Raw genomic sequence first — 12,531 nt, forward strand, 5'->3', positions numbered from 1 at the left:
CTTGGGAATTAAGGTCATGCCGAGAAATCAACCTCAAAGAGATGATTCCTCGGTAGTGGTTTATAGAATTATCTTTTTTTTTTTTTTTTTTTTTTTGTATTTTTCTGAAGCTGGAAATGGGGAGAAACAGACAGACTCCCGCATGCGCCCAACCGGGATCCACCCGGCACGCCCACCAGGGGCTACGCTCTGCCCACCAGGGGGCGATGCTCTGCCTCTCCAGGGCGTCGCTCTGCCGCAACCAGAGCCACTCTAGCGCCTGGGACAGAGGCCAAGGAGCCATCCCCAGCGCCCTGGCCATCCTTGCTCCAATGGAGCCTTGGCTGCGGGAGGGGAAGAGAGAGACAGAGAGGAATGAGGGGGGAGGTGGAGAAGCAAATGGGCGCTTCTCCTATGTGCCCTGGCCGGGAATCGAACCCAGGTCCCCCGCATGCCAGGGCGACGCTCTGACGCTCTACCGCTGAGCCAACTGGCCAGGGCCTAGAATTATCTTGATATGTTACCTGGACAAAGTGACATCTCAGGATGCTTCTCTCCACCTTTCTCACCACTACCCTGACCTCTAAACAAGCCAATAAGTGTCGGGGAGACAAAAGGCACAGGGGAAGATAGAACAGGTCAGAGAGGGAGGAGGAGTCATGTTCTGGACTCATCTTCTCCGCTTTGCTTTCTCTAGTTTCTAGTTTTCTTTCATTTTCTCTCTGTAGCACTTCTCTTCTTTCCTTACCTTCTAAAACTTCTCTTCTAGTTTCTTAGGTTTAGCTGCTCCCCTTTCTTCTCCCTTGAAAGAGATGGCAGTAACCCCACACCTCAAGAGAATACCTGTGAGCCCTGAGGATGTCTGTACATCCTTTACTTTCTCCTCAAACCAGCTATAGAAACAGTCACTGGCAGGACAATCTGAAACAAAATCAATCTCTCTCTCTCTCTCTCTCTCTCTCTCTCTCTCTCTCTCCTCCTTTCTCTCTATTTTTCTCCCTCTCCTCTACATCCCGAGACAAAATAAGAAACCACCAGCTTCATAAAAGCACCATAGACTTTAATTCAGGTTGGCAGGTGAGAAGAGAGCTAAGATTTTCCTCCAAGGGTGTCCTGATGGGAGAACTGTCTTGCAGAGAGAGGCAAGGAAGGCATGGATGTGCGAGAGGCCTGGTGGCAGAACAGGGCCAGGAGTAGGGGTGTAGCCACACCGTGCAGTATTGCCAGGGCTTCTGCCAGGTGCAGCAGCAGGTCCAGGGCCTGCTGGGCTGAACATGATGACAATACCAGGACCTTCGACCTCACTAGGGAGTCCAATCCCCGAAGCACTCCATGAGGCCACCAGAAAATGAACCAGATCCACAGGATATCAACCCAGGGACAAGACCTCCTGCCTAATACCATTTTCAGCCCCTTACTTCCCAATAAACCCAGTGGCAACAAGATAAAGATTAAAAAACATGTGGCAGAGTGAAAAAAATGCAAAATATCTTGGCTGAATGTCAGGGTGCAGAGTCCATTGGAAATGTTACTGGTCAAGGTGATTGGCAGCCCCAGTAGGACAGCCACTCCCCAAACTCCCACAGTAAGACCCAGGGTAAGGCCTGGGACCTGGCCTGTACCCAGTTTGGGACCCAGACAAGCACGGCAGCTTATCAGCAAAGCTTGGGCAAAGGCTGAGCCATACCAGACCAAGTAGGCCAGGTGGCACAGGTAGGTATTGTGGGCACCACTTAACCCTGGTGCCAGGATGGGCACAGAAAGGCTGAAGAGGGCACTACCCACAGCTAACTGTAAGAGGAACTGCCAGCCAGGACAGAGCTGCCAGTGAAAGAGAGGTCTGAGAAGAGCAAAGAGGACTGCTGCACTAGCTAGGATGCCCAGGATACTGGCGATGACGTAGAAAGGCAGGGAAGACTCATCCAGCAGGTTACAGGAATGGCAAGGGGCAGCTGCTTCCAGTCCAGTGTAGTTAAAGTCCTCAGGTCCGTAGGAATAATTCCACTCAGACGAAAACTCATCTCCAAAGGTAGTGTCACTGGAGTTCTCATCAGTGAAGGAGGATGAGTCCACCTGGAGGGCATCCCCAGAAGGGACAATCAGAGCATCTAGTTACCCAACTGAAGAGTCTCTGGGGAACTAAAGGGAAAGGGCAGGGAAGGGAAGGACAGAAGAGACCCTGGGGCTAAAGGACAGGGAGGCAGGAAGATTTAGATGCAGGGGGGATGGTGGTAAAGTACAATGCAGTTGAGACAAAAGCCTGTGGAGAAGTGGAGTCGTGGAAAAGCAAGGGAAGGGCAGTGGGCAAGACCGGTGAGCCGAGGAAGGTCTGAGGGAGGGTGACCAGGGACCTGATGGAACTGACTGGAAGGCAAATGAGAGGGAAAATAATGGGGACCTAGGAGACTTGGTAAAAAAGTAGAGAGGGTTAAAAAGGAAAGGGAAAAAAGAAATATAGAGACAGAGGGCCAAACAGAGGGGTATTAGGGGCAGAATTGTGGGTTGTGGGTTCTGCCCCACACTCACCCGGTGCAGACAGTTCCCCATGACACTGCTGTGCTCAGGGTAGGCAAAGAGAAGGGCTGGGATGGTTCTTTCACCTGCTGTGGTTCCAAGATAAGTGTCAGGGACTAATGAAGGCCATCAGTTCTGGGCAGGGCCGTGGGCTGGCACAGGGTGGAGGCACATTCGGGAAGCCTGCCTGCCTGCCTAAGCTTCAGGCCCACAGAGGGCGTTGGCCTCAAGTTTCCTGTTTTGAGGTTGTCCTGCTGGTGAGGACCTGCACTCGGGAAAGGAAAAAGGTGCGACCAGAAAGTGGGTGTTTTCCTGAAGGTGGAAAAGGAGGCTAAGAAGTAAGGGGCTTTCCATCAGGATGAACTTTTTAAACACAAAGAAGGAAGAGGAGGCCAGGGGTGAAGTGTGAGAAAGAGATAAGAGAAGTGCTGGGAAGTTGGAAGGAAAGGCAGCTAATGACTCTCATTGCTCCTCCATCCCTTTGAACTTGAGCCAATGAAAGATCATTCAGAAGCCATGTGTTTGTGAGAGGATATGTTATTGGTGCTGTGGCTAAATCCATTAGATGCTGACAAGCTGAGGAACATGTGGGCAAGGGCTCTTTGTGTATCAGTCTGGGGGGAAGAAGGTGTTTATTCACCTGTGCTTGTGGTTGTGTGCCGTGTATTGTGCACATATCTGAGGCAGGTGTCTGGGTTAGGGTCTGGGTGTTTGGTGTGAAAAGAGGAAGGGACTGCTTAATGAAGCTAGTTCAGGGAGTGACTGGGCATTTGCCTCATCACCTTGGGTGCAGTGAAATGATCTTTTACAGCAAACGGAACACATGGTCTAAGTTAGAGCAGGCTCTGGGGGACAATAGGACAGCACATTTTCAGATGGGTCTGTTGCCTCTGGGGTAATCTCTATTCATATTTCTTTCGGGGACACGAAGGCTGTGGGACTGTTGCATTGGCCTGGCTGTTCAGCGCCGGGTCAAGTTTCTGATGTGGGGAGAACTTGTTTCTTTCCAGCTGGCTGACAGAACGGTTGTCTACCGTGTAGGTGGATACCCCTAACTTGACACATTGGCTCTTTGGTAGCCCCTTTCCCCCTAGCTGCTTTCCTATGATCTCTGATGATCACCCTCCTTCACCTCCACATTTTATTTCCTCCATTAGGGAGATTTTTATTTGGACATTGGAAGGGGTAAGTCATGGAGTGTCCTAGTCAGAATGGTGAGATAGAGAAAGCTTCTTATCCAACAAACCATGTGATGTTTTAACTCCAATTCTGCCAAGTATCTCCTTCCCATTCACCTGGGGTGCCTAGCGGGGGAGTAGGGAAGCCAAGTTGCAAAAGAATGGGGACCTTACAAAGACCCTAGTTTCAGTTTCAAGTTCAATATGAGGAGGGTTGGAAAATGAGTTTGGGGGGGATCTGTTGAAACTGCCCTGGAACGATGTTGGCAGCATCTTCACCTTTGTCTCCACCTTCTCCAGTCCTGCCTGATGGCAGGCAGTAGGAAGCCACATCTTCCACTCCAAACACTCTCTGGAAAGCAAGGATCCAGCCAAAGGGAGTGAACACACTTCTCTCCCTTGGAGAGTTATATTGTTTCCATACAGAAATGTTCTTGGGAGGATGGTCTGGTGAGGTACACACCACCCCTGAAAGTACCAGGTGCAGGGATACCAACAGAGCAGCCCTTATACATGTATCCCCACAGGACCAAGAGCAGCAAGAAGGAGGCAGCCGAGCAACACGGTGATCCAGATATATTGAGGGTACCCCTCTGAGATTAGCATAGGTTAGAAAGGTTATAAAGATACACAATCCCCTCCCTGCTCCCTTCCCTTCCACCCACAGACAGACACACACAGCACAACGGCCCCTCTCCCCCCACCCCTGGTACAAATATGGCTTCTGTGTAATATGGACAGAGTGATTCAGCTCAAAGAGGAAATCATTTTTCCTGAAAGCAGGTGCTAGGAGACAGGGAGCTCACGGGTCTGGGGCCCTAGGCTGCCTTGCTGCGATAAGAGGAAGGAGCCCTGGCTTAGGGCAGGGAGCTGCTTGTGGTGCCCAGGGCCATACCCAGCTGCTGGAAGACCCGCAGTGATATTACCTGAACTTAAGTGGGCAGACCTGCTGGATGCAACTGCTTCCATTTTGCACACCCCTGGGTTGTCATAGCAGGGAGGGCATGCTGGAGGAGAGTGACAGCGGTGCCAAGGAGCATCCTGGGTCTGAGGCAAGGTGGCTGGCTGGACAGGAAACATGAGCAACTCATCTCCATGGCAACCAGCTCAAGCCACAAAGGAAGACAGAAAATCAAAAAGAGGAGTGGATATGGGAAGGAGACAGGAAGTTTCATTCCAGCTCTTAACTCATTAGGTACAGACTATAGAAAAAAAAGAAGTGACAGCAATTGTCCTAGGGTCAGGGCCAGGGAGAGGCCTGAGGGGGTGCATAGCAAAGGCTGTGGCACTGACTCCATAGCTCCAAGAAGGGCGGTGGAGGCAGAAGTTTGATGTTCTGTTTTAGGGCAAGACTAGATGTACAGCTGAGAACAAACATCCTGGGACTGTTTTCTTTATGACAGATGGGCACTGGGCGTGGCAGGGAAATGCCAGGAGGGAGCAACCTCCCAAGGTAGGTACCAAGCTGGCTATGAATCCTTCCCACCCAAGGCCCTTCTTTACATGTTCCACAGTCCACCCACCTGCCCAGGACCCACCTTGCTGCCTCTCACACGCACAGATGTACACACAAACACACACACATCCATACACTCACAGAGTTCACATTATTTTCTTTGTTTGGGCAGGAAACAGTTCAGTATAGTGAAGCTCCTTTTAGTATTTGTTGTGGTTATGTCTGCCTGGCTGCTGAGGAAAAGAGGAAGGACTGAGGGATGGCTTAGGAACTGGAAGGGGCCAGGTTGCACAGGATGGGAGGAGTCGGTGAACAATGCCATTGCCAAAAGTAGAGCGGTTGCCGAGCAACAGTCCAGGGGTTGGATGAGAGTGAGGGGCCCCTAGGCAGGGAAACAGACGCAGTTGGCCCTGGAGCAGCATCTGTCCCATAGTTGCTGGAGCAGAAGGGTAGCCTTGCCCTGCTATCCTTCAAGGGCAGTTCCTGTGTAAAGGACCTGTCTTCATACATCACGAGGGACAGGGTGGATGAGGTTATCTCTGCCATCCTTCCTCTCCCAGTCCACTCCTCCTGGCAGGGACCCACATCCTCCCCCAGTGGAAGCCCTGGGTCTCTGTGCGGCTGCATGCCATTTGCAGGTCACATCTCCTCAGAGACCCCCATTCATCCTTTCCTACTGAAGTGGAACAGGGGTATCAGAGAGACACCCGTGTCTCTGTTCACAGTCCCAGGTATGTGACTATTAGCAGCGGAAAGGCCACCTCCATCTCCTGCTCACAACCTCCCCATTCCCAGCGAAGTCCAGGAAGCCGCTCTGTTGTAGAGGATGGCGGGCTGGTGAGAACCCCCACTATGGCAGCCCTGCTCCTTTCTTGTCCTTACCCCTCCACCCTCATTCTCTTCCTAAAGCTTCAGTTTTTTTGCTTTTCTCACCCCAGGGCCCCTGCCCCTCCAGCCTGGAGACAGATTAGATTTGGGATTGTTACAAAAATAATAATAACCCAAACACAGGGAAGCCAGGGAAAGGGCTGAGGGCAACCCTTCCTCCCCCACCCCACCCCGTCCTCCTCCCTCCCCATTCCAAACCGAGTACAAAACCGCACCCAAAGCAGACATTCTGTACGGAGGGGAGGGAGGAGAGCAAGCAGGAGGGGTGGCCCTGGGGTCGCTCTGTACAAGTCCAAGTTGGTTATGGCCCCCAGCAGTCCCCATGGGGCCCCTGAAGAAGCACAGGAAGTGGGTGGGCACCCTAGATGAAATATTCCTTCTTGTCGTCCCCGCCTGACTGCCCGCCTTCTGCGTTGATGATGGCTGTGTCCGCGTCTGGGGCATCGTCAGAGCCTTTAGCCTCATGTGTCAGGTAGGTTCCTGGGGAGGAATAGAGGCTCCTCTTTTCAGAGCAGTTTCCAAACCTCTGAAGCCCCCTTGTCCACTTTCTTACCCACCCATCCACACCTTGCTCCTGTCATTTTTCTTTTGTTTAGAGCTTTCTTCCTCCTCACCTGACCTAACTTGCATGTTGCTGCCAACATCCCTCATCTGACCACCCTCCTATGAACTAATGAATCCTGCCTTTAATAAGAGAATATCATCAATAATCGTGGCAAAAAATAATGGTGTGTGTGTGTATGTGTGTATCTGTATGTGTGCATGATGTGTGTGCTTGTGTATATACGCATATGTACGTGGGCATGTGTATATGTATGTGTGCATGTGGCTATGTGTGTGTAAGGTAGTGCTAGGGAAACTGCCATCTCAGCTTCATGTTGAGAGCAGGTTAGCATTTGATCACTCAGTGTAGTCTGGCTAGAGCTAGAAGTTATAACAGAGGGGCACATCTGAGAGGAAAGCCTGTGAAGAAAGGGTGGAAAGATGGCATGTATCCAGGAGAGAAGAGAAAAGAAAAGATATTGTGGAGACTAGGGACAAAGAGATTAAAAGATAAGGGAAATGAGGCTAACCTGAAAGGAAGAAAGTGCATAAAGAAATGGGAAGAAGATGTAGAGTTTGGCTGTTTACTGCTCACAGCAGAAAACGCTGGTGACAGGGCAGTGTGAGAAGAGCAGCCGACTGGGAAAGTCTGATTTGACTGAGTGAGCAACAAAGTGGTGAGGCTTTCCTGTGGGGCCAGTGAGGCTCCATTTATAACAAAGTTGCTTGCATTCTTCTTTCTCAAACACTCATAAGGGTTGACTGGGTCTCTGAAGGCCCTTCCTATATCCAGCTTCTACCTGCCTGCTCCTGATCCATCTCCCTACCGCACCCAAGTTCTCCTGATACTTCCCTCATGCATCTGACCTTTGTGCCGAATCAGGTAGTGGCCGAGGAAGATGAGCAGGATGAGCAGCAGAAAGACAATGAAAGCCACAATCCCACCAATGATGGCATGGTAGGTGCTAGAGGAGGAGAGCACCGGACTCGGATCTAGGGAAGGGCCAATGCACACAGTCAGATCTTAGAAAAACCCGAATATTATGGCATTTCTGACCTGGCCACAGATCATCTAACACAGCAGAAAACATAAACTAATATCAGGAGAATGAAGTAACATCATTCAGCAAAGGGACCGGTTTGAATTCAGGTTTTTTTTACACAGTGTTTGGAACATAGTAATTTTGCAAAAAAGTATTTGTGAATAAATAGATAAATTGCCTCCATTTAACCTTTTAAGTTGAGTTCATGGCACTGAAGTTTGACTTTAGTCAAGTCAAAGATAATTGCTTTAACATTTAAATTATCTTTAAAACTTTCTCTCCTTGTCTTTCTATATTTATTTCTTCTAATTTCTGGGTTTTCAGAGTATTCCTTCCCTGTACACCTCATGCCCTCTCACTCTCGCGTCCACTTGATATTCTGAGATGGAGTTCCTACAGGGGTTTCTCAACCTATTAACCCATTGCCCTGATATCAGGTAGAGAGGGAGCAGTAAAACACTAATGAATCCAGGCCTGACCTGTGGTGGCACAGTGGATAAAGCATTGACTTGGAATGCTGAGGTCACTGGTTCAAAACCCTGGGCTTGCCTGGTCCAGGCACAAATGGGAGTTGATGCTTCCTGCTCCTCCCCCCCTTCTCTGTCTCTCTCTTTCTCTTTCTCTCTCTCTGTCTCTCCTCTATAAAATGAATAAATATAGTCTTAAAAAAAACTGATGAATCCAAGAATTGAGCACATCGACAGCACTTTACAAAATATGATAAACTGTGACCCACTGTATATAAAAAAAACAGTGTTCCTTCTTGGCAGAAGAGTATAGAGTTCCAGCAAAATCCTAATTCTCTAACAAGTCTTATCAGGAGGATCTACAACTGCACTCTCACTTCCTATCAAACAAAAGTTTGTGGAAAATAGACGATTTCCTTCATGGAAGTCCTACCATGCTTCCTTCAATGATGGCTGATGTCTCTGCCATTGAACAGAGAATCTATATTCTCTATAGCAGAATCTACAGAGGATCGATTCCCACAGCACAGATGGGCTAGTCATGCCAAGGACAGGGCCTGCAATCGCAGAGTCCCAAACACCTGAGAAGAAGTGCACAGGCCTAGCATACAGTGCTGATGTGTCCAAAATTACACTCACTGTAGATATGATTCTCCCACCCACGGGAGAAGTACTGTTTTTCTACAGGTGCAGCTTGAGTCTGAATGGCTCCCTGACTCATTATTATATATTTTGTCTTTCCTACTTTGTCTCCTCAAGCTTGATTAGGCCAACTTTTTAGTTCCTTATGTGTCAATACTTTATTTGAAAATAAAATATTTATGCTCTGGTTTTTAATGTTCTACTTGGGAGGTTGGGAGAAGATGGGCCGTGAATACCATGATATCATGGGGGTGGGGGGTGTGATGGTGTAAGTTAGAGAAAACAAAATGAAGGTATTCACTGTCTTTCTCCTAGGGAGCCTGTGCGACACAGTCTACATTAAAAGTAAATCCTGGATGGTTATTCTAGAGATAGGGAAATAAAAATTCCTTAGAAAAACAGGTTTCCATCAACATGACCTCTGGGGTCATTCAATGACAGGCCCGTCTCTAGGTGGAACACTTGAATTTTATTCCGGGCAAGCAGGAGTCTATTCCTGTGAGAAGATGCAGTAACTCACTCTACCATCAGGTGTCAGCACTGGAGCAGTTAAGTCAAACAGGACTGGATTTCCAGCACAGGGCAGAGAGAACCGCCACAGGGCACAAGAACTTGCTCTCATCATCCTCACAGTTTGTCTGGAGAGAGCTGAGAGCAGATACTTACTGCACCTCAGGGCACTGTCCTTGCTCTAAGCACCTAACTTTGTTTGTTGTGTTGAGACAGTCCCCACATGATGAGGTATGCCCTGAAGTTAGAATCACCCCGTCCAGACACTCACAGGACTCTTGTCCCTGGGAGGCCTGTCTATGGGAGACCTACCGTTTTCCACAGATTCAGCTTGCCTTGATGCCTCACTGACTCCTTATTATATATTTTGTCTTTCTTACTTTGTCTCCTCAGGCTTGATTAAGCAGGCTTTAAATGGGCATTTCACTCGAGGGAACTTCTGATATTCCCCTGACAATGCATTTCCCTATTCTGAGGGAAAGTTTATAAGGCTTTCTGAAGTGACCCCACTGCTGTTGGGATCTTCAAAAAATCTTCTGCTCGCTCTCTATAAAGGAACTTCTTTGTTAGCCTGTCTCTTATTCTAAAACTGGGTTTTATGGCCACACCTTTGGGAAGAACTTCAGAGAAGAAACATCACTTAATTCCTCTAGAACAGTCGTCCCCAAACTACAGCCATTTATCCGGCCCTGCTGCACTTCCAGAAGAGGCACCTCTTTCATTGGTGGTCAGTGAGAGGAGCACTGTACGTGGCGGCCCTCCTACGGTCTGAGAGACAACGAACTGGCCCCTTGTGTAAAAAGTTTGGGGACCCCTGCTCTAGAAGATATGGCATTGGAGAAAATATTCTGAATATTTATCAACATAGTACAAACTTATCTCAATTTCCTTCCTGGACCCAGGTCTGCAGGAAAGGAGATGGCAGCAGTAGTATGCATCCCATACTAGCCACAGGAGAAGGACTCTGAGAATAGCTTGTTGCAAAAACACAGAATTATTATTCCTTCTGCCATGTGAGTGCAGGTGCTGGAAGATGGTGTCATTTGAGTTATCAGTGCTAAACAGGCCAATAAAAGCCTTCCATTCTGTTGATCTTTTCATATTGTGCATGCCAGAGCGGATCTGGAGTTGTTTGTCTTCAGGCCCTCACTGGGGGTCTATTGGTTCCTTTAGTTCACTCCAAAGCACCATCTGGGGGTGTTCTCAGGTGACAGAAAGATGCAAGTGTAAGATGGACAGCGAAGGGGAAAAGAGGAACGCTGAAAGAAAACTGAGGGGGGCTCACCATTCACATTAAGGGTGTAGTAAGCCTTGTAGCTGCCCATGTTGCTGATGGCTGTGCAGCCATAGGTGCCGCTGTCACTCTTGTTGAGGAAGGGGAAGATCAGAGCACTCTCCTGGGCTATCTTCACGGGTGGTGTACTGCCCTCCTTCTCCCATAGGTACTGCTGGGGGCTGTTGAGTGTTCAGAAAAGAATAGGTCAGGGAGCTAAAGGAAGACAAAAATAACTGGGAGCAGGAAAGTCGGGGACTGTTTGATGAAAGCTTAAGAAGTTTAAGGAGCTACAGACACTGAGCTGCTCAGAGGCAGGAAGAGGGTGACCTCCTGGGGTTCAATTTGGAGAAAAAAGAAAGGTTCTAATTTGTACCTTACTATACCTTGGTTCTTTATGGAACCTCAGGGAATGGGGGACTGGCCCCTCCCCACTCCTGCTGTTTTATAGTAAAAACAGAGGATGGATGTTGTTAGTGTCAGGGCAAATGTAAGGTTCAGACAGTACAGAAGATGTAGGAAGATGGTATGTGAAGATCACAATCTGAGAGTATGGAGTTGTATTAGAGGCCAGGAAATGAATCTTCTTACACGGGATTGCCATGACCCTCACAGTATAGCAACAGCTTCTGGCCTTCCCGGGGGTGTGGAGGGTCTGGCCTAATCTTTGCCGTTGGTGTGTCTGTGGAGAAAAAAAAAATGCTGTTAACATAAAACTCCCACACTGTTCAAAAGATCACCCTGATCTCAAAATCATCCTGTTACCCATTATAGCTTCCACCCTTAAATGCCTCAGGAGTCCAAGAGGCTGTGAACAAAGACTTTGCCCCTTCTACTTCTTGTGAGCAAAGACCACTATTGCCATTAAATATCTGAGGGACTGGTACTGCCACCTTGTGGAGGTATAGACCTGGATGGTCTGTCCTTGGTGAGGACTTGAGAGATGTCTAAGAGAGGGCTAGGAAGGGGTCTCACTGGTATATCTGTGTTTAGCACACTGCCTAGCACATAAATGGAACTGAATGCGTATTTGTCACACAGCAAATATATCTGAACTTGATAATTTATTGAGCTCACAAACTTTTAATCCTCTCTTCTGTATGGAAGCTTAAACCTGCAGTAATGGTTGAACAAAAAAAAACATGACTTTCAGTGGTGAGTCCAAAATTGAAGTGAGAGCTTTGACACAGTAGGTGATGAGAATCATATTTTGGCTGCAAAAAGGCACTGACACAATATAAACGGGCTCTGCAAGGGAATCATGGCATCTCACTGACACCAGAGGGCTGCTGAGGAGGCTAGGTCTAGATGGCCACCTAGAACAATGCTGGTTTCCAACAACAGATAAAGATGTCAAGCTTCCCCTAAGGCTAGAACCAACTGTGACAACCAGTTAACGAATGGGTTTCAGTCAAATCAAACAGGACAAAGAAAATCAGGCAGGTGAGCGAATGGGTGTTCAGGGGCCCCACAGCCATAGAAACCTAACACACTACCTGGAGTATAGCATTTGTTGACTGACTGCTGATCACAGTTGTGCCAAAAAGCTCCCTGGAGAGTAATTGCTAGATGGTCTGGTACCTAAAAGAAATCTTCGGGACTCAGATGGGGGGTGGGCCTGCTTTATCCCCAGCCAGGGTCCAGACTCAGGGGAAGAAGCCCAAAGTCAGGGGACCTCACCCTCAGGACTAATAATCAGATTAATAAATTATAACAGTATAGAACTCTGAAGTTTACAAAGGGCTTTCATAGATATTGTTTCATTTATCCTTAAGAAAATTTAAAGAAGTAAGCAGGAGGCACTAAGAGATTACGTGCTGTGGTGAAAGTAATACAGCTAGCAGGTAGAGGTCCTGTAGTAAGAATCCAGGTTGTCTGCTTTCAAACGCAGTCCGCTAAACAGAAAATGAAGCTGTCCCAGACCTACCTCATGTTCAAGTTTCAGCAATAAGTTTAAATAGCCCTGAATCAGGCCTACATCAACCACAAGAAAGAGATTAAGGGTTTTAATTATTTTAGAAAAGCACCCAGCCTTTAG

The 12,531-nt window shown here is 48.2% G+C and overlaps 2 protein-coding genes across 4 annotated transcripts in view; both read right to left on the bottom strand.

The window, feature by feature from the left end:
• Window positions 1–1,022: 1,022 nt before the first annotated feature.
• ACKR1 (atypical chemokine receptor 1 (Duffy blood group)) lies at window positions 1,023–5,132 on the bottom strand. Of its 2 annotated transcripts, XM_066261700.1 has the most exons (4): window positions 4,598–4,662; window positions 3,951–4,023; window positions 2,506–2,582; window positions 1,023–2,052 (listed from the first exon to the last, which is right to left on the bottom strand). In XM_066261700.1, exons 3-4 carry the CDS (start codon window positions 2,524–2,526, stop codon window positions 1,069–1,071), a joined length of 1,005 nt encoding a protein of 334 aa, XP_066117797.1. In that variant the 5' UTR covers window positions 2,527–2,582; window positions 3,951–4,023; window positions 4,598–4,662; the 3' UTR covers window positions 1,023–1,068. The 2 variants fall into 2 exon arrangements, with proteins under 2 accessions (XP_066117797.1, XP_066117796.1); XM_066261699.1 differs by lacking the exon at window positions 3,951–4,023 and having other exon boundaries at window positions 4,598–5,132.
• A 127-nt stretch (window positions 5,133–5,259) lies between these two features.
• Window positions 5,260–12,531, bottom strand: part of CADM3 (cell adhesion molecule 3) — a 32,225-nt gene continuing 24,953 nt past the window's right edge. For both annotated transcript variants that reach the window (XM_066261698.1, XM_066261697.1), the window contains 4 exons: window positions 11,085–11,175; window positions 10,506–10,675; window positions 7,426–7,551; window positions 5,260–6,495 (listed from right to left, as the gene is read on the bottom strand). In XM_066261698.1, coding sequence (XP_066117795.1) covers window positions 6,377–6,495; window positions 7,426–7,551; window positions 10,506–10,675; window positions 11,085–11,175 — 506 coding nt within the window. In that variant the 3' untranslated portion in view covers window positions 5,260–6,376. The remainder of the gene's footprint in view (window positions 6,496–7,425; window positions 7,552–10,505; window positions 10,676–11,084; window positions 11,176–12,531) is intronic.

Source organism: Saccopteryx bilineata, chromosome 2, assembly GCF_036850765.1.
Source record: "Saccopteryx bilineata isolate mSacBil1 chromosome 2, mSacBil1_pri_phased_curated, whole genome shotgun sequence".
Classification (NCBI taxonomy): domain Eukaryota; kingdom Metazoa; phylum Chordata; class Mammalia; order Chiroptera; family Emballonuridae; genus Saccopteryx; species Saccopteryx bilineata.